Source organism: Dictyostelium discoideum (genome assembly GCF_000004695.1).
Source record: "Dictyostelium discoideum AX4 chromosome 5 chromosome, whole genome shotgun sequence".
In the NCBI taxonomy this organism is placed as follows: domain Eukaryota; phylum Evosea; class Eumycetozoa; order Dictyosteliales; family Dictyosteliaceae; genus Dictyostelium; species Dictyostelium discoideum.
In genome coordinates, this window is record NC_007091.3 from 3,035,464 (window position 1) to 3,058,929 (window position 23,466).

General features: G+C 22.0%; 15 protein-coding genes across 15 annotated transcripts; 8 read left to right on the forward strand and 7 right to left on the reverse strand.

The window, feature by feature from the left end:
* Nucleotides 1-226: 226 nt before the first annotated feature.
* DDB_G0289637 (hypothetical protein) lies at nt 227-2,596 on the forward strand (the record flags this gene model as incomplete). The annotated part of the gene is made up of 1 exon (XM_631040.1): nt 227-2,596. The coding sequence occupies one exon, from the start codon at nt 227-229 to the stop codon at nt 2,594-2,596; it is 2,370 nt and encodes a 789-aa protein (XP_636132.1).
* A 167-nt stretch (nt 2,597-2,763) lies between these two features.
* On the reverse strand, nt 2,764-2,904 carry DDB_G0289639 (hypothetical protein; the record flags this gene model as incomplete). Its single annotated transcript, XM_631041.1, has 1 exon — nt 2,764-2,904. The coding sequence occupies one exon, from the start codon at nt 2,902-2,904 to the stop codon at nt 2,764-2,766; it is 141 nt and encodes a 46-aa protein (XP_636133.1).
* Nucleotides 2,905-2,974: 70 nt separating this feature from the next.
* Nucleotides 2,975-3,424, forward strand: DDB_G0289633 (hypothetical protein; the record flags this gene model as incomplete). The annotated part of the gene is made up of 1 exon (XM_631042.1): nt 2,975-3,424. The coding sequence occupies one exon, from the start codon at nt 2,975-2,977 to the stop codon at nt 3,422-3,424; it is 450 nt and encodes a 149-aa protein (XP_636134.1).
* A 615-nt stretch (nt 3,425-4,039) lies between these two features.
* Nucleotides 4,040-5,659, forward strand: DDB_G0289641 (hypothetical protein; the record flags this gene model as incomplete). The annotated part of the gene is made up of 2 exons (XM_631043.1): nt 4,040-4,868; nt 4,947-5,659. 2 exons carry the CDS (start codon nt 4,040-4,042, stop codon nt 5,657-5,659), a joined length of 1,542 nt encoding a protein of 513 aa, XP_636135.1.
* Nucleotides 5,660-6,442: 783 nt separating this feature from the next.
* DDB_G0289619 (hypothetical protein) lies at nt 6,443-7,353 on the forward strand (the record flags this gene model as incomplete). Its single annotated transcript, XM_631044.1, has 2 exons — nt 6,443-6,650; nt 6,791-7,353. 2 exons carry the CDS (start codon nt 6,443-6,445, stop codon nt 7,351-7,353), a joined length of 771 nt encoding a protein of 256 aa, XP_636136.1.
* Nucleotides 7,354-8,057: 704 nt separating this feature from the next.
* Nucleotides 8,058-8,771, forward strand: DDB_G0289621 (hypothetical protein; the record flags this gene model as incomplete). Its single annotated transcript, XM_631045.1, has 1 exon — nt 8,058-8,771. One exon carries the CDS (start codon nt 8,058-8,060, stop codon nt 8,769-8,771), a length of 714 nt encoding a protein of 237 aa, XP_636137.1.
* A 178-nt stretch (nt 8,772-8,949) lies between these two features.
* pex11 (transmembrane protein) lies at nt 8,950-9,714 on the reverse strand (the record flags this gene model as incomplete). Its single annotated transcript, XM_631046.1, has 1 exon — nt 8,950-9,714. One exon carries the CDS (start codon nt 9,712-9,714, stop codon nt 8,950-8,952), a length of 765 nt encoding a protein of 254 aa, XP_636138.1.
* A 280-nt stretch (nt 9,715-9,994) lies between these two features.
* On the forward strand, nt 9,995-10,831 carry DDB_G0289625 (hypothetical protein; the record flags this gene model as incomplete). Its single annotated transcript, XM_631047.1, has 3 exons — nt 9,995-10,304; nt 10,411-10,643; nt 10,691-10,831. 3 exons carry the CDS (start codon nt 9,995-9,997, stop codon nt 10,829-10,831), a joined length of 684 nt encoding a protein of 227 aa, XP_636139.1.
* Nucleotides 10,832-11,036: 205 nt separating this feature from the next.
* On the reverse strand, nt 11,037-13,367 carry DDB_G0289627 (hypothetical protein; the record flags this gene model as incomplete). Its single annotated transcript, XM_631048.1, has 2 exons — nt 11,037-11,925; nt 12,034-13,367. The coding sequence occupies 2 exons, from the start codon at nt 13,365-13,367 to the stop codon at nt 11,037-11,039; spliced, it is 2,223 nt and encodes a 740-aa protein (XP_636140.1).
* Nucleotides 13,368-14,438: 1,071 nt separating this feature from the next.
* DDB_G0289629 (hypothetical protein) lies at nt 14,439-16,764 on the reverse strand (the record flags this gene model as incomplete). Its single annotated transcript, XM_631049.1, has 2 exons — nt 14,439-16,185; nt 16,331-16,764. The coding sequence occupies 2 exons, from the start codon at nt 16,762-16,764 to the stop codon at nt 14,439-14,441; spliced, it is 2,181 nt and encodes a 726-aa protein (XP_636141.1).
* A 634-nt stretch (nt 16,765-17,398) lies between these two features.
* DDB_G0289643 (hypothetical protein) lies at nt 17,399-18,755 on the reverse strand (the record flags this gene model as incomplete). Its single annotated transcript, XM_631050.1, has 3 exons — nt 17,399-18,194; nt 18,311-18,369; nt 18,741-18,755. 3 exons carry the CDS (start codon nt 18,753-18,755, stop codon nt 17,399-17,401), a joined length of 870 nt encoding a protein of 289 aa, XP_636142.1.
* On the forward strand, nt 18,390-19,956 carry DDB_G0289631 (hypothetical protein; the record flags this gene model as incomplete). The annotated part of the gene is made up of 3 exons (XM_631051.1): nt 18,390-18,393; nt 19,259-19,495; nt 19,583-19,956. 3 exons carry the CDS (start codon nt 18,390-18,392, stop codon nt 19,954-19,956), a joined length of 615 nt encoding a protein of 204 aa, XP_636143.1.
* Nucleotides 19,957-20,308: 352 nt separating this feature from the next.
* pemtB (phospholipid methyltransferase family protein) lies at nt 20,309-21,123 on the forward strand (the record flags this gene model as incomplete). The annotated part of the gene is made up of 3 exons (XM_631052.1): nt 20,309-20,422; nt 20,539-20,893; nt 20,990-21,123. 3 exons carry the CDS (start codon nt 20,309-20,311, stop codon nt 21,121-21,123), a joined length of 603 nt encoding a protein of 200 aa, XP_636144.1.
* A 195-nt stretch (nt 21,124-21,318) lies between these two features.
* DDB_G0289647 (hypothetical protein) lies at nt 21,319-22,380 on the reverse strand (the record flags this gene model as incomplete). The annotated part of the gene is made up of 1 exon (XM_631053.1): nt 21,319-22,380. The coding sequence occupies one exon, from the start codon at nt 22,378-22,380 to the stop codon at nt 21,319-21,321; it is 1,062 nt and encodes a 353-aa protein (XP_636145.1).
* A 281-nt stretch (nt 22,381-22,661) lies between these two features.
* Nucleotides 22,662-22,829, reverse strand: DDB_G0289649 (hypothetical protein; the record flags this gene model as incomplete). The annotated part of the gene is made up of 1 exon (XM_631054.1): nt 22,662-22,829. One exon carries the CDS (start codon nt 22,827-22,829, stop codon nt 22,662-22,664), a length of 168 nt encoding a protein of 55 aa, XP_636146.1.
* Between the last annotated feature and the right edge of the window lie 637 nt (nt 22,830-23,466).

A 23,466-nucleotide genomic window follows, 5' to 3' on the forward strand; every position in this document is an offset into this window, starting at 1 on the left:
TGTTTTCCTCAATTCAAAAATAAATAAAAGTAAAAATCAGATTGTAACAAAGACACCATAAATAGTAATTTTTTATTTTATTTTTTGTTTTTTTTTATTTTTTTTATTTTTCTTTTTTTTTTTTTATTTCCATGCATTTTGGGTCACTTTTTTTATTTTTACACACATTTCGCTTTTTTTTTAATTTCTCTTTTTTTTTTTTTTTTTAGTATTAAGTTTATTACCAATGACAACAAGTAATAATAATAATAATAACAATAATAATAATAAAAATAAAATTCATAAAAATATTAAATGTACAATACATTCAAATAAAAAAATAAAACTTTTATGTTTAGATTGTAATTTAATGCCATGTTGTATTGACTGTATTGCAGATGGTGAACATAATACACATAAATATAGAAAGTTAGAATCAAAAGATCTTTCATTAATTGATAATAATTTAAAAAATAATGTATATCCAAAAATAAAAGAAACAATTGAAAATAATAAAATAATATTAAAAGAATCAAATAAAAAATTCAATGAAATTCAATCACAATTTTATAATAATAATAATTTTATAAAAAATGAAATTAATAAAATTCAAAATATAATTTCAAATTTTAAAAGTGATATTGAAAAACAATCAAAAGAAATATATAATAATAATATAATAATAAATACAACAATAACATCATCAATAAAACAAGATAATCAAATACTCACAAACATTGAAAATAATAATAATGAATCCAACCCAAATGATATAAATGAAATAATTAAACAATTTCAACAATCATTAATAATATTAAATAACAACAATTCAAATAAATTAAAAGAATACGATTGTAAAATGGTTCAATTCGATCATTCAACAATTGATCTTATTAAAAATTATTTAAAATTAATTTATTCTATAAAAGATAATTGTAATAATCAATTTTATTACGATGAAGATTTTCAATTTATATGTGAACCAGAAGGTAATAATGAGCCGGTCGAACAACAACAACAACAACAACAACAACAACAACAACAACAACAACAACAACAACAACAACAACAACAACAACAACAACAACAACAACTGCAACAACAACAACAACAACCAACACCAATTTCACCAACAACAACAACAACAACAGCAACAACAACAACAACAACAGCAACAGCAACTACAACATCAACATCACCAAATAATAAAAAAAGAAAGAATCCAGATTCTGATGATTATGATGGTAGTGATGGTTATGATGGTCATGATTCTGATGATGGTCATGATTCTGATGATGACTCTGATGATGATGATAATAATAATGATAAAAATGATGACAATAATAATAATAATAATAAAAATAAAAATGGACCGAATAAAAAATATAGACCACGTGTATTAAGTAAAATAACAAGTAATGTTAAAACGTTGCATATACATTGTTTAAGACAAGAATTAGAGATTGGTTGTATACCTAATACTATTGAAACCATCTTTTTAAAAGGTGGATACAATCAAAGATTACTCACTGGTATAATACCAGAAGGTGTTAAAAAGTTACAATTTGGTAGAATGAATCAAGAATTAATTATTGGATCAATTCCTAAATCAGTGACGTGTGTAGCTTTAAAAGGTGGATTCAGTCAAAAATTAACACCAGGTTTAATACCAGAAACTGTACTAGACTTTAAAATTGGTGATACCAATCAAGTTTTAATGGTTGGATCAATTCCAAATAGTGTAAAGAGACTCTATCTATTCCGTAAATTCAACCGAAAATTAAGACCTGGTATAATTCCAAAAGGTGTTACAGAGTTGTATTTAGGTAATAAGAATGATGTATTAAAGGTTGGTTCAATTCCAAATACTGTAAAGACTATCTATTTAGAGAAGGATTTCAACCAAAAGTTAATACCTGGCATATTACCAAACGATGGTTTTAAAGAACTACATATTGGTCCCATAGAATTAAAAGTATTAGAGATTGGTTCAATTCCTAAAACTGTAAAGAGGGTCTATTTGAATAGTAAATATCCACAAAAATTTAAACCAGGTATATTACCAGAAGGTGTTCAAGAATTACATTTAAGCGGAAAGAATCAACCCTTAATGATTGGTTCCATTCCAAAAACTCTAAAGAGTATTTATTTGGAAAAAGGATTCAAACAAGCATTACCACCTGGTATAATAACTGAAGGTGTAGAAAACCTATATTTACGTTCTATAGGTAAGGTTCAAATTGGTTCAATTCCTAATACTGTAACAAGTGTCCATATATTGAAAGAGTTTAATCAAACATTAAAACCTGGTGTTTTACCAATAAGCGTTAAACATTTACATCTATATGATTTCAAATCAACATTAACTATTCATTCAATTCCTAATACTGTGGATAATGTATATTTAAATGATGGATTCAGTCAAAAAATAATGCCTGGTATATTACCAATAGGTGTTAAATCTTTACATTTAGGTGATATAAAAAAAGAAATAACCATCGAATCAATCCCCTTCACTTTAGAGACTATAAATATATATAGAGGTTTTAAACATCCAATTGAACCATTCATTTCAAAAAATATAAAAATTGTCAATCACTTAAAGAGACTTAACTAAAATATTATTTTTAAACTATTTTTTTTATTTTATACTACAACTACAACATCAATACCAACATCACCAAATAATAAAAAGAGAAAGAATCCAGATTCTGACGATTATGATGGTCATGATTCTGATCATGATCATGATCAGGATTATGATAGTCATGATTCTGATCATGATCACGATTCTGATGATGATTCTGATGATGATGATGATAATAATAATAATAATAATAATAATAATAATAATAATAATAATAATAATAATAATAATAATAATAATAATAATAATAATAATAATAATAATAATAGTGAAACCATCTTTTTAAAAGGTGGATACAATAAAAGATTACTGATACCAGAGGGTGCTAAAAAGTTACAATTTAATAGAATGAGTTGGGAATTAATTATTGGATCAATTCCTAAATCAGTGACGTGTGTAGCTTTAAAAGGTGGATTCAGTCAAAAATTAACACCAGGTCTAATTCCAGAAACTGTATTAGACTTTAAAATTGGTGATACCAATCAAGTTTTAATGGTTGGATCAATTCCAAATAGTGTAAAGAGACTCTATCTATTCCGTAAATTCAACCGAAAATTAAGACCTGGTATAATTCCAAAAGGTGTTACAGAGTTGTATTTAGGTAATAAGAATGATGTATTAAAGGTTGGTTCAATTCCAAATACTGTAAATACTATCTATTTAAAGGGGAATTTCAATCAAAAGTTAATACCTGGCATATTACCAAACGATGGTTTCAAAGAACTACATATTGGTCCCATAGAATTAAAAGTATTAGAGATTGGTTCAATTCCTAAAACTGTAAAGAGTGTATTTTAATAGTAGAAATATACAAAAAATTAAGCCAGGTATATTACCAATAGGTGTTAAATCATTACATTTAGGTGACATAAAACAAGAAATACCCATCGAATCAATCCCCTTCACTTTAGAGACTATAAATATATATATATAGGTTTTAAACATCCAATTGAACCATTCATTTCAAAAAATATAAAAATAGTTAATCACTTAAAGAGACTTAACTAAAATATTATTTATAAACTATTTTTTTTATTTCTATTTAAAAAAAAAAAAAAAAAAAAAAAAAAAAAAAAAAAAAAAAAAAAAAAAAATAGATACATCTATTTAATTAAGTAAAAAATATGTTTTTGTTTTAAAAAAAAATAAAAAAAATAAAAAGTAATGTTTTGAAAATATCTCGACATCATTTTGTTTTTCTACTTTTTGGCACAAAACAAGTAAAATTTTTTTTTTTATCAGTTTTTTTTTCTTTATTTTTTAAGTCTTCCATTTTATTTTATTTTATTTATTTTTTTTTTTTTTTTTTTTTTTTTTTTTTTTTGATATACTGGATATTGATCCAACAAAATTTTTTAAAAATATTTATTTTTTTTTTTTTTTTTTTTTTGATAAACTATAATTCCAAAAACAATGATATCCAACAATAATGCAATAAATAAAATTGATAATAATAAAAAGTGTACACTTCACCCAAACAAAGATATAATATTCTTTTGTTTAGATTGTAAATTAATGCCATGTTGTACTATATGTATATCAAGTAAAGGTGAACATCATGCTCATAGAATTGATCCATTAGAATCTAGTTCAAATATTCTTTCATTAATGAATAGTTTTAAAGATGATGTACATCAAAAAGTAATAGAAAGAATTGAAACTAATGAAATAATTTTAAAACAATCAAGTGATAAATATAATGAAATTCAATCACAATTTGATAATAATAATAATTCATTAAAAAAAGAAATTAAAAAAATTCATGATATCATTTCAATCATTGAATTGGATATTAAAAAACAATTAGAAACAGCCTTTGGAAATAATACATTAATAAATTCAATGATAAATTCTTCAATCAATAATGATAATCAAATACTTTCAACAATAATTAATAATGAAAATGAAAATGAAAATGAAAATGAAAATATTAAAACCATTGAAAAATTAAATGAAATTTTAAAATTAAATGATCAACAAATTAATGATAATGGAGATGATGATGATTTTTTTATTGATAGAGATATTATTAAAATTATTAAACAATATCAACAATCATTGATAGTATTAAATAAAAATAATAATATCGATAACTCAAATAAATTAAATGGATATGATAATCAAATAATTCATTTCCATAAGATAATTGAAGATATTAAAAATAATTTAAAATCAATTTATTCTTTTAATGATAGTAGATTTAAAATTGAAATCGATGAAAATAATAATAAATTTTTTAATTGTAAGCTTTTACATTATACAGTTGTTTTTTTTTTTATAAAAATTATTTTCACACATTATTCTAATTACCAAAATATAGGGAACAATTTAAAGTTTTATACTTATATAGAGGGTGATTTTATTAATTTTAAGACTAACGAAGGTATAGCATTCAAAGATAATTGTAATATTTTATCAAAATTAAAAAATCAATTACCCTCAAATGTAATGCTATTGGATGGATTCAATCAAAAATTAAAACCAGGTATAATACCAAATGGTATTAAATGGTTGTATTTAGGTGATATTAAACAAGAATTAATGCCTGGTTCAATTCCTAATACTGTAACTCTTGTCAATTTGTTGGATGGATTCAATCAAAAATTAACACCAGATATATTACCAGATAGTGTTAAATACTTGTATTTACATGATTTAAAACAAGAATTAATAATGGGATCAATTCCTGAAACTGTAACTCATCTCTATTTAAAAGATGGATTCAATCAAAAATTAAAACCAGGTATATTACCAGGTGGTATCAAATGGTTGCATATTGGTGATTTAAAACAAGAATTAATAATTGGCTCAATTCCAAACACCGTAAAGAATATCACTTTATTGGATGGATTCAATCAAAAATTAACACCAGGTATATTACCAGATGGTATTGATTCTTTGTATTTAGATGATATAAAGGAAGAATTAATGATTGGTTCAATACCTAATTCTGTAAAGAGAGTGAAAGTTTCCAAAAGTTTTAATCTACAAATTGAACCCTATGTTTCAAAAAATGTTATAATTGTTAAATAAAATTTAGAAAAATAATATTTAATTTAATTCCAAGAAAAAAAAAAATAAAAAATAAAAAAGTAATTTTTAGTACTATATCATTTTGCGTCTAATTTTTGATATAAAACAATTAAATTAATTAAAAAAAAAACACTGTTGCATGGTTCGTTTTTTTTAGTTTTTTTATTTTAATTTTTAGATATTTTTATTTTATTTTATTTTATTTTATTTTGTTAATTTTTTATTTTATTTTTATTTTTCTTACAATTTTTGATGATTTCTAGAAATAAAAAAAATAAAAAACAAAATGAAAAATAGTATAAAAAATGAAATAACCTCAACAAAACATATAATTTTAATAAAATCTAAATTTAAATGAAACAATTTAAAGAGGAAAATGAAGAAGATAATGAAAAATGAATTTGAATCAAATTGTAAATTAATTGAAGGTATAATTTTTTAAAATGGTCCAACAAGTGGAAATCCATCAACAATAAAAAATTTCATTAGACTTAATAAAATAACTCAAAATGGAAGTGGTTATGAAGCTACGCATCGTCATTATGAATCTGCCAAAAAAGTTATTATTTATTATTGGATAATCGAATTTAATTGTTTGATTTAAAAATAAAGGATTATTATTATTGTTATTATTTTTTAAAATTAATAATGATTGTTGATATTGTTTAATTAGTTTAGTTGTATCATTGTTATGGTGGTGATGGTGATTTTGATTATTTATGATTATATTTTGAAGTATTTCATTATCATGAATGATTGAAGATACTATTTATATATTCAATCATGGATTTCCTTGATAATTGTGAAATATGTTCATCAAATAAACTATCCAATATTAAATATAGTCTTATATTATTTGAAGAAAGAAAAGAAGGAGGAGGAGGAACAAAAGGAGGAGGAGGAGGGGAAGAAGGAGAGGTTGTACCATATCAATCAGTATTAAATAATAATAATAATAATATTCAAGAAAATAATGAAGAATTTATTGAAAGTAAATATTTTATTATTTTATTTTTATATATATTAATAATAATAATAATAATAATAATAATAAATTCTAACTATAATTTAATTCTATTAGGTTTTTAATATATTCTGATAATGATAATTTTGGTATAACACAAAATATAGCATTTAAGGAGAATTGTAAAGATTTATCAAAAGTTGGTAAAAAAATAAGAGTGACTCTTTTGGATGGATTCAATGAGAAATTAACTCCAACAACGTTACCAGAAGGTATTAAATCATTACATTTATTTGATATTAAACAAGAATTAGAGATTGGTTCAATTCCTAATACTGTGGTGAGTCTATCTTTGGAGGATGGATTTAACCAAATTTTAAAACCTGGTGTAATTCCAGAAAGTGTGAAAGAGTTGTATATACATGATATAAAGCAAGATTTAATAATTGGATCAATTCCTAATACAGTGAGGAATGTATATTTTCAAGATGGTTTCAATCAAATATTAACACCTGGTATAGTGCCTAAAGGTGGTGTTAAATATTTATATTTTTACAATATAAAACAAAAATTAATTATTGTTTCAATACCTGAGACTATAACAACTGTATTTATTTTAAATGGAACCAATCAAAATTTAACACCAGGTATAATACCAGAAGGTGTTAAATTGGTTTATTTAATTGATACAAAACTCAAAACTTCACAAAATAAAAAGATAAAAATATAAACTCTTTCTTTTTTTTTTTTTTTCAAAAAAAATTTTATTTTTGTATATATAAAAAAAAAAAAAAAAAAAATTTTAATGTATTTTAAAACTAAAAAAAATATTTATTTATTTATTTTTTTTATTTATTTTTTTAATGATTGGTAACGGTCTTTTACCTGGTTATTTTGTTTTTCCTTACTAATTTTATTTTTTTTTTTTTTTTTTTTTTATTTTTTTTTTTTTTTTCATTTGGCCTTCGATTACTTAAAGTAAATGCATTGAATTTCAAAATACTGTTTAGCTTTTTTTAGGTTGAAAAAAAAAAAAATAAAAAAAATAAAAAAAAAGAAAAAGAAAAAGAAAAATAAAATAATAAAAAAAATAAAAAAATTGAATTTTAAATAAAGTAATTAAAAACGAACATTCACACCGATAACTGTTCGTTATTTATTCACTAAATGACTCCATAACTTTTTTTTTTTTAATTTTTTTCATTTTTTTTATATTTTTATTTTTATTTTTTTTTTATTTTTTTTTTTTTTTTTATTTTTTAAAATTTTTTTTTTTATTTTTTTTTTTTCTAATCAACATCATCACCAACCACATACAACACGTTCATTTATTTTTTTTTTATTTTTATTTTAACCACACCAATTATTAAATAAAATTTATATATAAAATATATTTATATATAAATTAATAAAAAAAAAAAAGAAATAAAGATGATGTCAAATAAAATGACAGATATGGCCATTACATTTGGTTCATTATTTTTAATTCAAAAGATTGATTTCACCAATCCACAAAATGCATTCTATGCACAATGTACATTTGGAGCACTTCAATTAGCTACTTTACTTGTCTATGTTTACATTTACAATAAAGTCAATAGTAAACCAAACAATACAATCGTTCGTGTACCAACCAATCCACCATCAATGTTTTCAAGACCAGATCCAAATGAACCAATGACCGAACAAACTACAACTGAATACGATTTAGCTCAATTAAAGAAATTATTCACTCAATCATTATTTTCAATTGGTATCACCGTCTTTTTATTCATTAAAATGGGTATCATTCAACCAATGGCCATGCAATCTGTTATGGCTCCACAAAATTTATTCAAAAATAAGCTTTTCAAAATCTATATTTTAGGTCAACCAGAATCTAAATTCCCACGTCCTTGGGTTGAAGAATCACCATTTTCAATGGGTCAACCAGCTGCTGAAGAAACTCCAGCAACTGAACAAATCGATAATTCTAATAATATTACAATTCCAAAAGCAAAAGATACTAAAACATCATCAACTACCACCTCCACCTCCACCTCCACCAAATCAAGAGCAAAAGTAACCGAAATTAATGAATCTGAATCATCTTCTGAAGAAAGCGAAAAAGAAGAAAAAACTAAAAAAAATAAAAAGAAATATTTATAAATAAATAAAAATAAAGATTATTATTTATTTTAAAAATATAATGTTTTAAAAAAAAAAATTAAAAAAAAAAAAAAAAAAGGTTCTAATTTATTTTATTATTTTAATTTATATATTTATATTTATTTTTGGAAATTAATTTTTATTTTTATTTATTTTATTATTTATTTTTAATTAAAATTTATTTTGGCCACATTTGATAAGCACCAATTAATGCAGAAATTATACCAGAAATACCAATTGTACCTTGAGAGAATGGATAAATTTTTAATAAAGTTGAAGCAATGATTAAATCTGAACCATTCTTTGCACAATTTAAATAGATTTCATTCTTCTTTTTAATGACTTCATTGAATTGATCGATGATTGCTTTATTTTCGACTTCAGAGGTGATTGTATGAGTATCGATGTTATTATTATTTGCATTGATTTTATTTTGAGTGATTGTTAATCTGAGTGATTTCTCTTTCTTTAACATGATGGCCAATGTATTTAAATCGATAATGATTGAACATAATAAACCAAAGAACCAACTAACACTTGAATACCAACCCAATTTGACAGTATCAAATTTACATAAACCAATGTTGGTACCAAGGATTAAATGATCGAATACCCAATAGAAATACATTCCACTTTGTCTAATCAATGCTAGAATATTTAAAAAGGCAAATGGATTCTTTACTTTGAATAATGCTAAAATCTTTTGTTGCTCGGCCAATGTATTACCTAAACGCCATACTTTACGTGCTGATCCACTTGTTGTCTCTAATTTTTTCATAACATCAACCCAATGTTTTGATCTCTTTAAAAATATATATCCTAATAATTTGGCACCATATTGTAAAATCTTGGCAATCTTATCTTTACCTGATGTTTGTGCTAAAAGTTTAATTAAACTTTCTAAAAATTGATTATAATTTGGTTTTGATAATATTCCTGCCATTTTTATTTTATTTTATTTTATTTTATTTATTTATTTATATAAATAGAGATTAAAAAAAAAAAAAAAAGTTTTTAATATATTTAAAAATTTCTTTTTTTTTTTTAATAAAGAAGTTGTATAAAAAAACAAAAAAAATAATAAAAAATAAAAAAAATATTTTTTCAAAAAAAAAAAAAAAAAAAAAAAAAAAAAAAAAAAAAAATAAAAACAAAATAATAATTATAATAATAACAATAAATAAATAAATAAATAAAAAATCAATATAGACTCAGAATTAGAAATGGATATTGAAGATGCAAATTCTTTTTTTAATGGGAATCAAAATACAAATATATTAGGTCAATCACCACGTCCAACTGGAATCCTAATGAAATTTATATTTTTATTTCATCCAATGTTATTATTCCTATTCATTTTACCAGGTGTTTTAACATTTTGGATATTATTTATTGCAGGTGAAAATTCAATTAAACCATTTATGTATATTATTTTCTTATTGGTTCCATTAGTATTTCAAATAGTTTTATTGATTTATCATTCACATTCATTTGTGTTTTTAAATTATGGTCTTCAAGCATTTTCACGTAAATGTAATTAAATAATTTATTATTATTTATTTAAACTCTTTTTTAAACATAAAAATAAATATTTTAATTATACTAATGTTTTTTTTTTTTATTTTATTTAAAATTTTAGATAATAATAATTCATCAGATCAATATACACAATTATATCAATTAGTTGATATGCAATCAGGTAGTGTTGTAACTTTATTAGATCAAAGAATAGCAGATGAAAGGGCAATGTATCTATATATACCAATTTCAAAAGAAGTTTTCAATATGTCTTATTACGAATCAACATTTAGAGTTAATTCGCTTGGTCATTGGCAAGTTGTTCTAACTTGGAAAGCATTACTTAGTTTCTTTGTTTGTGGTATAATGTTGGTTGAATTTATTTTACTATTCGTTTTAAGAAATTGGTTTTTATTATTATTTTAAATTATAAAAATAATAATAATAATAATAATAATAATAATAATAATAATAATAATAATAATAATAATAATAATAATAATAATAATAATAATAATAATAATAATATTAATAATAATTAAAAAAAAAAAAAAAAAAAAAAAAAGAAAAAAAAAACACAACAATAACATTCAAGAAATTAGAAAAAAAAAAAAAAAAAAACAAATATACCTATATATGTATATTTGTGAATAGTTTCAATTATTTTTTTTTCCTAAAAAATAAACTTATCAAAACATTGTACATATTTTTCAAAATAAAATTAAAGTTTATTATTATTATTATTATTTATTGTCTTCTTTTTTTATTACTTATATAATTATCGTCACTATCACTAGTGTTAATTTCTTTTCTTTTTGGTTTTGATCTCGATTTTGAAGAGGATGATGATGATTTTGAGGAGGATTTTGAAGAAGATGATGATTTTGAGGAAGAAGATTTCAAAGTGGATTTAGAGGATGACGATTTTGAAGAAGAAGAAGATTTTAATATTGGTTTCCTTCTTGAATTAAATGATTTATCATGCGATGATGATGATGATTTTGATGATTTTGATGCATTTTTAGCTTTTAATAATGGTTTCTTTTTAGATTTCTTTTTGTTATCAGAGTCTGAACTATCGCTATATCCATAATTATCACTATCACTATCGCTATTACTATCACTATCGCTATCACTATCACTATCGTTATCGCTATCACTACTTTCACTACTATCTATATTAATTTTCTTTTTACTATTTCCATTACTACTTCCATTATTTGTTATTACTTTTTTAGGTATTGGAATTGATGCTAAAGGTATTTTACCTGTAATAGATAATGCTAAATTTGTATTTGTTATTGGTGAAGTTATAGATGTTGTTGTTGTTGTTGTTGTTGTTGTATTATTTGTTGTTGGTGTAGTTGTAGTAGGTGGGGTTGATACTGTTGTTGGTATTGTAGCTTTTGATTCAGAAGTAATTGGTGTCGTAGGATTTGATTGAGTTTTTGACGATGATGATTTGGATTTCTTTTTTACAGATTCTGGTGATTTTTCATCAACCAAACCATCTGATCCCTTTTGTTCTTTTAATGATTTTATTACATTTGAAATATTATCAGTTATTGCTTTACAAACATCATTACTTTCATCATTTATTAAATTTTGAATTTCTTTTTGAATATATACAGCAACTCTATTAATAATAATAATAATATATAATCAACATATAGATATTATGTATAAATATTAATATTTTATGATATTGTTAGAATTTTCTAATTTTAAAATTATATATACATACGATTCAGTATTTTTTTTTAATTCACTCATTACATGTCTTTTTTGTAAACTTTTTGTTACAGCATATGCTTCTAATGTTTCATTATTCTTTAAAACTTCTTGAGTTTTCTTTAAAATACTATCACCAATACCTTTACAATTGATTTGAGTTGTAATAATATCTCTAATCTTATCAAATGTACCATTATTCTTTAATATATCTACAATTTGTATCGATTTTTGTTGATAAAAACTAAATTCTGCTTGACTCATTGATTCTATAATAGATTTAGATTCAATTTCATCTTTAATTTTAACTATATTATTATTATTGTTATTATTATTGTTATTATTATTATTATTATTACTATTACTACTACTATTATTACTATTATTACTATTATTATCTTCTTTCTTTACTTGAATTGTTGTTGTTGTTGATGATGAAACTATTGATGGTGTTAATGTTGTTGGTGTTAATGTTGTTGGTGTTAGTGTTGGTATTGATGTGGTAGTTGTTGTTGTTGGTGTTGATGTTTGTTGAGGTATTTTTAATGGTGTTTCTACAGGGGTAATACTATCCCATTTTGAAGTTCTTGCTTCTAGTTTTACAGATGGTTGTATGTTATTACTATTATTGTTATTATCTACAGTTGTGGTGGTTGATGTTGTTGTTGGAGTTGTTGAAAATTTAGATTGAATAGGTGTAATTAGCGTATTTGGGATTTGGGTTGGTGGTGAATCTTTATTATATCTATCATTAAATCTTTCAGAATAAGTTTCCCTACCTCTATCAATGAATCTATGATCATTATATTCACCACCACCGCCACCACCTCTAAAACCACCACCTCCGATACCTCTATCACCACCACCACCATATCCACCCCTATGTGTGATACCTCTACCACCTCTAAAACCACCTCTACCTCTTTCATAGACACCTCTATCATATGCACCCATATCTCTATCATAATCTCTTTCATAGTAACCACTTATACCTCTATCGTAAGCTTCCCTTCTATCACTCCAACTATTTTGATGATGATCTCTACCACCACCCCTCCAACTCGTTCCATAGTAACCACCGCCACCTCTATCATATCCAACACCACCCATTGTGGTATTTCTATCATGATATCCACTATTATGATATCCACCAGAGGGTATGGTTGTATTTATTGGACTGTTTATTGTTGTATTAGTTTGAGTGTGAGTGTGAGGAAGAGGTATTGTTGGTATTTGAGTGTAATGTTGTTGTTGTTGTTGTTGTTGTTGTTGTTGTTTTTGTTGATAACCACCACTACCAATTAGTCCCATATGTTGATGGTGTAATTGTTGTGTTTGTTCACTCATCATATATACATGTAAAAAAAAAAAAAAAAAAAAAGTGGGGGATTAGTTTTGTTGTGGTTTACACACAAATTGAACAATTTAAAGAACTAAAAATTTAAAAAAAAAAAAAAAATAAAAAAAAAAAAAAATATTCGTTATTTTTTTTAAAATTTTCATATTTTTTTTTTTTTTTTTATAAATTTTTTTTTATTTTTAAATTTAAATCCAAAAAATATATTCTAAAAAAGGAAAAACGAGATATTATTTTTTTTTTTTTTACAATCCCAATAAAAAAAGAAAAAAAAATTAATTTAAAAAAGGAATTTAAAATATTTTGGAATGTTCATGAACATTTACTATTATTAATTTTTTTTTTTTTTTTTTTTATTTTGGTATTATTTTTTTTTTTATAATCAAGAATTATTTTTAGAATTTAGTTATTAATTATTTATTTTTTTTTGAAAATTTTTTTTTAGATTTGAAAAAAAAAAAAAAAGAAAAATTAATTTGGAAAATTATGAATTCCTTATTTTATTTTATCTTTATTTATTTTTTATTAATTTATTTTTTAAGAATAATTATTCCAACTGGGATCCCACCAACCACGTAGATTTGAAAATTTTTTTTTTTAAATAGTAAGAATTTAATTGATTGAATATTATAGATATTCCTTTTTGTTGTTATTGTAGATTAATTTGACCTTCATGTACAGCCTGAATCTTGAATACCAAATTGTCAGTATGATTTGGAGTGAACATGATTTCATATTTTGCCTTTTCTAATGAAAATAATTGGGTTTTTATTTTATTTTATTTTTTTTTTTAGGTTAAGATATAGTTTTTATTTTAGTTTTTTTATTTTCATAGAAATAAAGAAAAAAAGTGATTAAATTAATTCGAAAAAGATTTTTAATTTATTTATTCAAATCATTTTTTTATTTTTTTATTTATCAATTATTTTATTTTATTATTATTTTTTATTTTTTTATTTTTTTATTATTTTAATTTTTTATTATTATTACTATTATTTGTATTATTATTTTTATCTTTTTTTTTTTTTTTATTTTTTTTTTTTAATTTTTTTTTATTTTTTTTATTCATCATCAAAGGTCAAAGGAATTTTGTTTTTATTTTGGTTTGTTGATCCTTGAACGGTTTCCAACTGTCTTATTTTTGATTCTAATTCTATAATTTTATTTTGCAATATACTAACCTCGCTCTTGTGTAACATTAATGGAAAATTTTCCATCCTAAGTTTTTCATTCATTTTCTTGATCATATGGTCGGTTTTGTGAGAATAAATTTTTATAAAATTTTTAGGTTCTCTATTATTTGTTACAGTGGCCATTATGGTACCCTTTTTCGATTCAATTGTAAGTGATTGATAATTAATTGCTTTAACACTATCATTTGATACAAGGGTCAAATTGCCTGAGGATTTAAATTTTGAATTGGAAATATTTTCTTGTTTTGGAGCAGATAAAGAAATGTTTTTTCCTGAACACTTAATAAATTGTTTAAAGGAAAGTGTTCCAGATTTTCCAATTGTGTTAATTGAAAATTCTTTTCCTTTGCCATTGACCTCCACATCAGCAGAAATATTCAATCTACCACATTCTTTAATTAATAATTGAAATGGTTCATCATTTTTTAAATATTCTGTGCCTATTGAGCCATTGCTTATTGTAATCGAACAATAATTTGATTTGTTTTGGTAACTGATATTTGTACCATTTTCCCCCCTTATTAATAATTTCTTACCTCCATATATCATTATACTATTTCCTTTGGGCAATTCTACATTGTCTACAGTGACCGAGCCGTTGGAAGTAACAAGTATATCACTAAAAGACGTTAATCCAACCACAACACCAGATTCACCAAAATCTTTTCCAACATCTATTTTAAAGTTACCATCTTGGTCAATTGATAGATCTCCCTCTAATTTTAACTTATTAATAGGTCCTGTAATTGGATATTTAGGATCGATATTAAGTTTTTCACAAATTTTATTAAATGATTCCGAATCACTTGTAATGGAACCGTCTTTTTCGATGCTAATTTCACAACCTTTTTTAATTTCAATTGCAAGTTTTGTTGAAGTGTTGATGCTACTCTCTACTACATTTAGTTGATATGCAGATTCATATTCTTCTAATAATGTTCTTGAAAATGGTACGTGACTTAATTCATTTGAAAAAATGGCAAACAAACAATGACAGTAAGTCATAAAATACCTACAAACTTGATAGCAGTTTGTATCTAGCATTGCATCAGCTTCGGATTTGGAAGTTTTTTGATTATAAAAAACAATTCTTAGAGTGTTTTTCCAAGTTACTTCTTTTAAACTGTTTTTAAAATTTTCAAATTCAGCCATTGAATTATTCTTTAAGAATATTTTTTCAAATTCCAATCCAGAGTCACCCAACGATTGCTCGTCATACACAATATTGAAGTGGGAAAATGCATTTCTTAAAAGAACAGAATCTGTATTTGAATTTGGTTTTTTGTCAATCCAAACAAAAATTCTAAGAAAAATATCATCCAATAGATGTAAAATCCGTAATCCTTCAAAGGTTTTAGATTGCTTCTTTTTAACTTTTTCAATGATTTCAGTGTAATAGTATCTAAGGAGGTGAAATTTTTCTTTGATATTAATGTTCTCATTCTGACTTGATTTTTTGAAATCTGAATAAACTTGTGACATATCTAAAATTGTTTGACCTATTTGAAATATCCATTTTTTGTATGACTCGTCATCGTTTAGTTTTGAAATTGTTGATCTTAAATATTCTGAAATACTTTTGTTAAACCCCGAATTTATTATTTTTGCAGTTTCTCTATAATAATGATAATTAGAAGATAATAAAAATAATAGTTATAATAATAATAGTTATAATAATAATATTTATAATAATAATAATAATAATAACAATAAAGTTCAATTGAATTATAACTGACTTTTTTTGTTTGTATTACACTTACTCGTTTGGGTTTGGCTTTTCTAATTTTTCTACATAATTATATTTCATTTTAAAAACTTCAAAGCTATCACTTTCCAAAACAAAATTATCAACTTTTGTTTTATAATCTCTAATTTTGGAATTCATAATCTGCTTTATAATATCTATTCTTTTATCTTTATCCTGGGTATTTATAATTCTTGTAGCTTGCTTATTATCATTGTCTTTATCACCATCAACTATTTTATTTAAATCTTCTTTTTTTAAAATTTTTTCCTGTTCGATTAATGTTTTAAAATAGTAAGATGATAAAACATCACTATATACATGATCAAGAAAAAATTCAAAATTTTCAATTGATACCATATCTGATGTTTCGCTCATATCTAAATTTCCATCTTGAGCTGATCCAGACTTAAAAGGAGGAGATTTAGTGGGAGTATCTTTATTTATCATTGTGTATTTTTGATTTAAAAAAAAACAAAAAAAAAAAAAAATTTTTAAAAAAATAATTCATCAAAAAAGAAAAATTAAAATAATTCTTTTTTTAAAATTTTTTTTTTTTTAAAATTTTCGAGTAGAAAAAAAATGAACTTCCTGTCAGATAAAAACGCGGTTATGAAATTATTTTTTTTTTGATTTAATTTTTTTTTTTTTTTGAAAAATAAAAAAAATAGATATTTTTAATTGATAAAATAAAAATTTTAAAAAATAATAGTAATTATTTTGTTTTATTTAAAATTTTTTTATTTAAAAATAAATAAATATAAAAATGAGATATTATTTTTTTTTTTTTTTTTTTTATTTTTTTTTTTTTTAATATCCAATAAAAAAACAGAAAATAAAAAAAAAAAAATTTATCAAATAAAAAAGAAATTTTAAATTTCCAAAATCTTTTATTTTTTATTCATTTTTCTAAATAATTTAATTTTTTTTCTTTTTTTTTTTTTTTTTTTTGAAAACTATTAATTAAATTTTGGTTAAAAATAGTTTTCTTAAAAAAAAAAAAAAGAAAAAAAGAAATATATATTTGAACAGAGTTTACTTTTATTTTTATTTTTTTTTTTTTTTTTAAAAAAGCTAAAGAAAATCAATTAAAAAAAACACAGATTAAAGCAAAAGAAATTATTGAATTAAAATAGGAAGCTTTAGAATTTGGATGTGGTGATGGTGATGAAGATAATGAAGAAGATGATGATGAAGAAGAGGATGATGATGAAGAATTAACAATAAAATTTGTAGTTTTTAATTGTGTTGGATATTGGTATGTATAAATAATTTCAAATTGATTTGATAGATATTGTTTATTATTTGTTTTACAAGTCCATTGTTTAAAATCAACTTGTACAAAACATTTTAAACTTTCAGATATTGTACCATTATTAAATTTTCCAGTAATTGTCATACCATTATCTTTTGTAGCAATACCATTTCTTGGTAATAATGCATCACCTTTGATTGTAATTATATCTTTATTTATATCAATTTCTGATATAGCTTGTTCATTGAATGAAATGGTTACATTTGAATCGTAAACACCACCACTTGTTAAAACTGAGTCATTTGAAAATAAAAAGTTAATTACAACTGGTTCAGAAATTGTTAAATTCTTTGGAATTATACAAAAGAATGGTCCTCTTATATTACCACCACCTTTTGGAATTACATTACAAGATAGACTAGTTTTTATATTATTTCTATCAATTAATGTTATTGTTGGATCTGGTGAAGCTATATTGAGTTGAGAGGTACCAGTGGTTAATTGTGATTGTTGATCTTCATTATAATAAAATGAATTTGAATTAATGACTGCACATTTTTTGGTTACACTACTGTATGGACAAAATAGTGTAAAATCATATGAAAGATATTCAATAATAAAGCATCTATATTATTATAATTATAATTATTATTTATTTTAATTTTATTATTAATTAATAAAAAAAAAAAAATTAATAAAAATATAAAAAAAAAAAAAAAAAAAAAAAAAAAAAAAACCTACCTAGATAGTGAAATAAGAAGGAATAATAAAAAAATATTTGTAAATTTCTTCATTTGTGTCTAATTTTAATAAAAAAATTATGTGTAATTTTAAATTTCTTTTTTTTTTTGATTGAAACAAAAAATTATATGAGGAAAGAATGAAATAAAAGTTAAAAAAAAATAAAAAGTTTTTTAAATAAGTAAAAAAATAAAGTCTGAGAGAATCTTATAAGAAAAAAAAAAAAAAATTGATAGTTTTTCTTAGGTTTTTAAGACAAAAATAAAGTTATAGAGAAAAATTTAAAAATCCTTTTGTTTTTTTGAATCATTTATTTTTTTATCTGCAAAACATCATGATAATATCTTGAACCTTTAAGAAAATTGGTTTTTTTTTTTTTTAATTATTTTTTTATTTTTAATTTGTTTTTTTGGGATAGCACACAAGAAACACTTCTTTTAATCATTGGAATCATATAAAAATAAAAACACAAATCCTGCCACAAAAAAACTTGTGATCTGCTTTAGATTTGAATTCTTGGATATTTTTAATTTCTTTTAATTTTTTATTTCTTTTAATTTTTAGAAATAATAATATTGCCACATCTTAAATGCAACATATGCACTAAAATAAAAATAGAATCTAAATTTTTGAAATTTTTTTTTTTTTTTTACCCCTTAGAAAAAAAAAAAAAAAAAAGAAATTAAAAAATATTCCACCACCTTTGATGAAAATATTACACCACCTTTGACGAAAATGAAGAAATTTACAATAGTTTTTTATTATTAATTTTTTTTTTTTTAAAAATTATTAGTTTATATATTTCTATTAAATTTTTTGTTATTAAAATATAATAATTATATAGATGCTTTACTCCAGAATATTTTCCATTTAATAGTACACTACATTGTTCATACAATACTAAAACCAAAGAATGTGCAGTTATTAATTCATTTTATTATAATGAAGATCAACAATCACAATTAACCACTAATACAAGTAGTAGACTTGGAGTTGCACCAGATCCAACACTAACTTTAATTGATGGAAATAATATAGCAACTAAATTATCATGCTATATATTCCAACTGGGTGGTGCTATGTTAAGAGGACCATCTTTTTGTGTAATTCCAAAGAATTTAACAATTTCTGAACCAATTATAATTAATTTTTTATTTCCAAATGGTTCACTTTTAACAACTGATGGTGTTTACGATTAAAATCAAACCATTTCATTCAATGAACAAGCTATATCAGAAATTGATATAAATAAAGATATAATTACAATCAAAGGTGATGCATTATTACCAAGAAATGGTATTGCTACAAAAGATAAATTTAATAATGGTACAATATCTGAAAGTTTAAAATGTTTGGTAGAAATTGATATTAAACAATGGACTTGTAAAACAAATAATCAAAAATATCTATCAAATCAATTTGAAATTATTTATACATACCAATATCCAAAACAATTAAAAACTACAAATTTTATTGTTAATTCATCATCATCATCTTCATCATCATCTTCATCATCTTTTTCTTCACCATCATCATATTCTTCATTATCCTCATCACCACCATCACATCCAAATTCTAAAGCTTCCTATTTTAATTCAATAATTTCTTTTGCTTTAATCTGTGTTTTTTTAATTGATTTTCTTTAGAATATAGCTATTACAGAGCTCTACTCGAAATCAATTTATTTATATTTCATTGCAAAAATCCCGAATAAACTCGATCTTTCTAAAAAAAATTTCTTTTTTTCATTATCTCAATTATTCACAGAAAGGTCCATTTCCAACTAGTATAAAAAAAATTAAAAATAAAAATAAAATAAAAAAAAGTCATTTTTAGTACTTATTTTATTTTATTTTAATTTTTTTTTTATTTTCACATTTTTTATTTTATTTTTTTTTTTTTTTTATTTTATTTTTTTTTTCAATTTTTTTTTTTTTTTTTTTTTTTTGTTATGTGTGATCACATGATTTTTTTTTTTTTCCAAAACAATAAGAAGAAATGGAAAAAGGGTTATCATCTGATTTAATCATTGCATTTGTTGCAATTGTTTTACATGTTGTCAATTATAATGTTACAGCACAATTCGAATATAAAACTAGATATTTTACAAAGGTATTTATAATTTATAATTCAAAATTTATAATCATTATTATTAATTATTAATTTATTGTTATATTAATTAATTAATTATTTCAATAATAATAATAATTATAATAATTTGAAACTAGTTAATTGGTAGAAATGCAATTTACTATTATGCAGTTTTTTTAATTATTTCAGCATTAATTAGAGATCATTTTATCAATGTTGCAGTATTATCAGATAAAGATTCAATCATATTATTCCCAACTGAAATTGCAAATATGATTGGTGATAGTTGTTTTATTTTTGGTATTTTATTAAATATTTGGACTTTAAAAGCATTGGGAATTAAAGGAATGTATAATGGTGATAGTTTTGGTCACATTATGGACTCACCAGTAACTGGTGGACCATATCAATTTTTCAGTGATCCACAATATGTTGGTACTACTATCGCTGCTTTAGGTGTTGCTATTAGAAATCAAAGTATTTATGGATTCTGTAAGTTTTATTTTTTTAATAATAATAATAATAATAATTTTGAAGAAATTTTATTAACTGTAATAATTTTTTTAATTTTTTTTTTTTTTTTTTTAGTATGTACAATTTTGGTAGGTGTTGTTTTTTACATTTCAGCTACATTTGTTGAGACACCACATTTGAAAAATATTTATTCAAATAGATCTTATTCAAAAATCAACTTTAAAAATTTAAAATCATTAAAAAATTAAATAAATAAATGAATAAATAAGCGAAAAAAAAAAAAAAAAAAAAAAAAAAAAAAAGGGTTTTTAATTATGATATTATTTCAACAAATATTTATTGATGGATTAAATATAGGAAATTAAGAGTATTTTATAACATGTGGGTTGAAATTGAAGTTAAATCTATTCATTTCTAAATAATTTATTGAGTGTTTTAGTTAACTAAGGACGAGATTGATGTTGATGGTTTTTCATTTTATGATAATTATTTTCAATTGTATTGTTATTTTTATTATTCAAATTAATTCTTAAAATACGAATACTATTAATAATGGAATGATTTAATTTTAAAGCATTTCGAATATCATTTATTAAATTTTCATTAAAAATTATGGTTTGTTTATTGTATTCTTTTAATTGTTTGGAATTATCTATATGAACTTGGTTATTTAAAATTATTAATGATTCTTGATATTTTTTAATTATTTCAATTATACCTGTATCTACTTTAAAATCTTCACCCCCATCATAACATTCTTGATTTTTATTGTTTATAATAAAATGATTTAACTTTTCAATGAATTTTTTATCATTATCCTCATATTTACTTTTATTTTCATTATTATTATTATTATTATTATTATTATTATTATTATTATTATTATTATTATTATTATTATTATTATTATTATTATTATTATTATTATTAATAAAATGTGATATTGCTTCATCAATTAATGAAGTAGTATGATTTTTTAATGTATCTGTTGTTTTAAGAGTATCGGTATTATTTTCTTGGTCATTAAAAATTGATAAGAGTTTTTCATTATCATGATTGATTGATGAATCCAAAGTTTGATTAATTAGTGTATTTGAATCGAATATGGTTTCTAGTTGTTTTTCAATATCATTTTCAATACATTGAACTGAAATATGAATTTTTTTCATTTCAGATTTTAACAAACTATTGTTTTTTTCATATTGAATTTTGATTTCATTGAATTTATCATTTGATTCTTGCAATATTTTTTCATTATTTTCAATCCTTTCAATTACTTTTGGAAATACATCATCTTTAAAACTATTAACAAATGAAAGAATATTTTTTATTGACTCTATTGGATCAGTTTTATGAGCATGGTGTTCTCCTTTACTTGATATACATATAATACAACATGGAATATATTTGCATTGTAAACATAATACTTTTATATTTTTACTTGGATGTAAAGCACACTTTTTTTTGTTATTAACTGGATTTTTATTATCAATGTTTGATGCCATTGTTAAAAGATTATATAATCAATATATTTAAAAAAAAACTAAAATTAAAATTAATAAAAATAAAAACCAACTTTTGTGGTTTGGCCTAAAAAAAAAAAAAATTAAAAATTAAAAATAAAAAATAAAATCATGATTTTATTTTCATCAAAAAAAAAAATTAAATAAAATCAAAAAAATTGTTTTTTTTTGTTTTTTTTTTTATTTTTTTTTTATATTAATTTTATATGGAAAAAAAAAAATAGTGAAAAATTAAAAAATAATTGATTATAATAAATTCATTATTAAATTATTTTATTATTTATTGTCATTTTTTTAAGATTTTTCTTTGGATCTCTTATTGGTTTAAACAAATTTATAATATAGCCTACAACACACCATGTTTTGTGGTGTTTTTCTTGAACACTATCCATATCAATCGATCCTACTGAAAATTTATATCTTAGTGGCATACTTGTAATAAATCATGATCAATTTTTATTTTTTATTTTTTATTTTTTTATTTTTATTTTTCAAATTACAAACAAACTTTGGGTGTTTTTTTTTTTAAAAAATAAAATAGAATACTCAAATGGGTTGGAATAAATTTAAATCTTTTTTTTTTTCTTTCAAATTTTGAAAATGAAAAAATCGAGGTCAGATGGTGAAGTTACTTTTTTTTTGAATTGGATAACGCAATTATTAGTTGCTTCTCCTTGAGATACTAGATCCCATTTTATTTTTAGTTTTTTTTTTTTTTTTTTTTTTAAAGGGTGTATAAAAGAGGGGTTAGTTTACTTTTTTTTTTTTTTTTTTTTTTTTTTTTTTTTTTTTTTTGTTTCGAATTTTGAATTGTATTATTACTTTTGATTAAAACATCTTTTTTGTCCAAATTTTTTTCTAAATCTTTTTTTATTTTATCATCAGCTTCATGATTGATGTTGATGACATATTTGAATTGTTTTTTTTTTGTTTGAGTTTTATCCACAATTTCCCTTATTTTTTGTAGGCATTTGTGTTGCTTAATATTTGTGGGGTTGTTTGTAATTTTCATCTTTTTTTCTTTCTATTTTTTTTATTTTACTTTGAAAAGTTAAAAATCTGGAAATT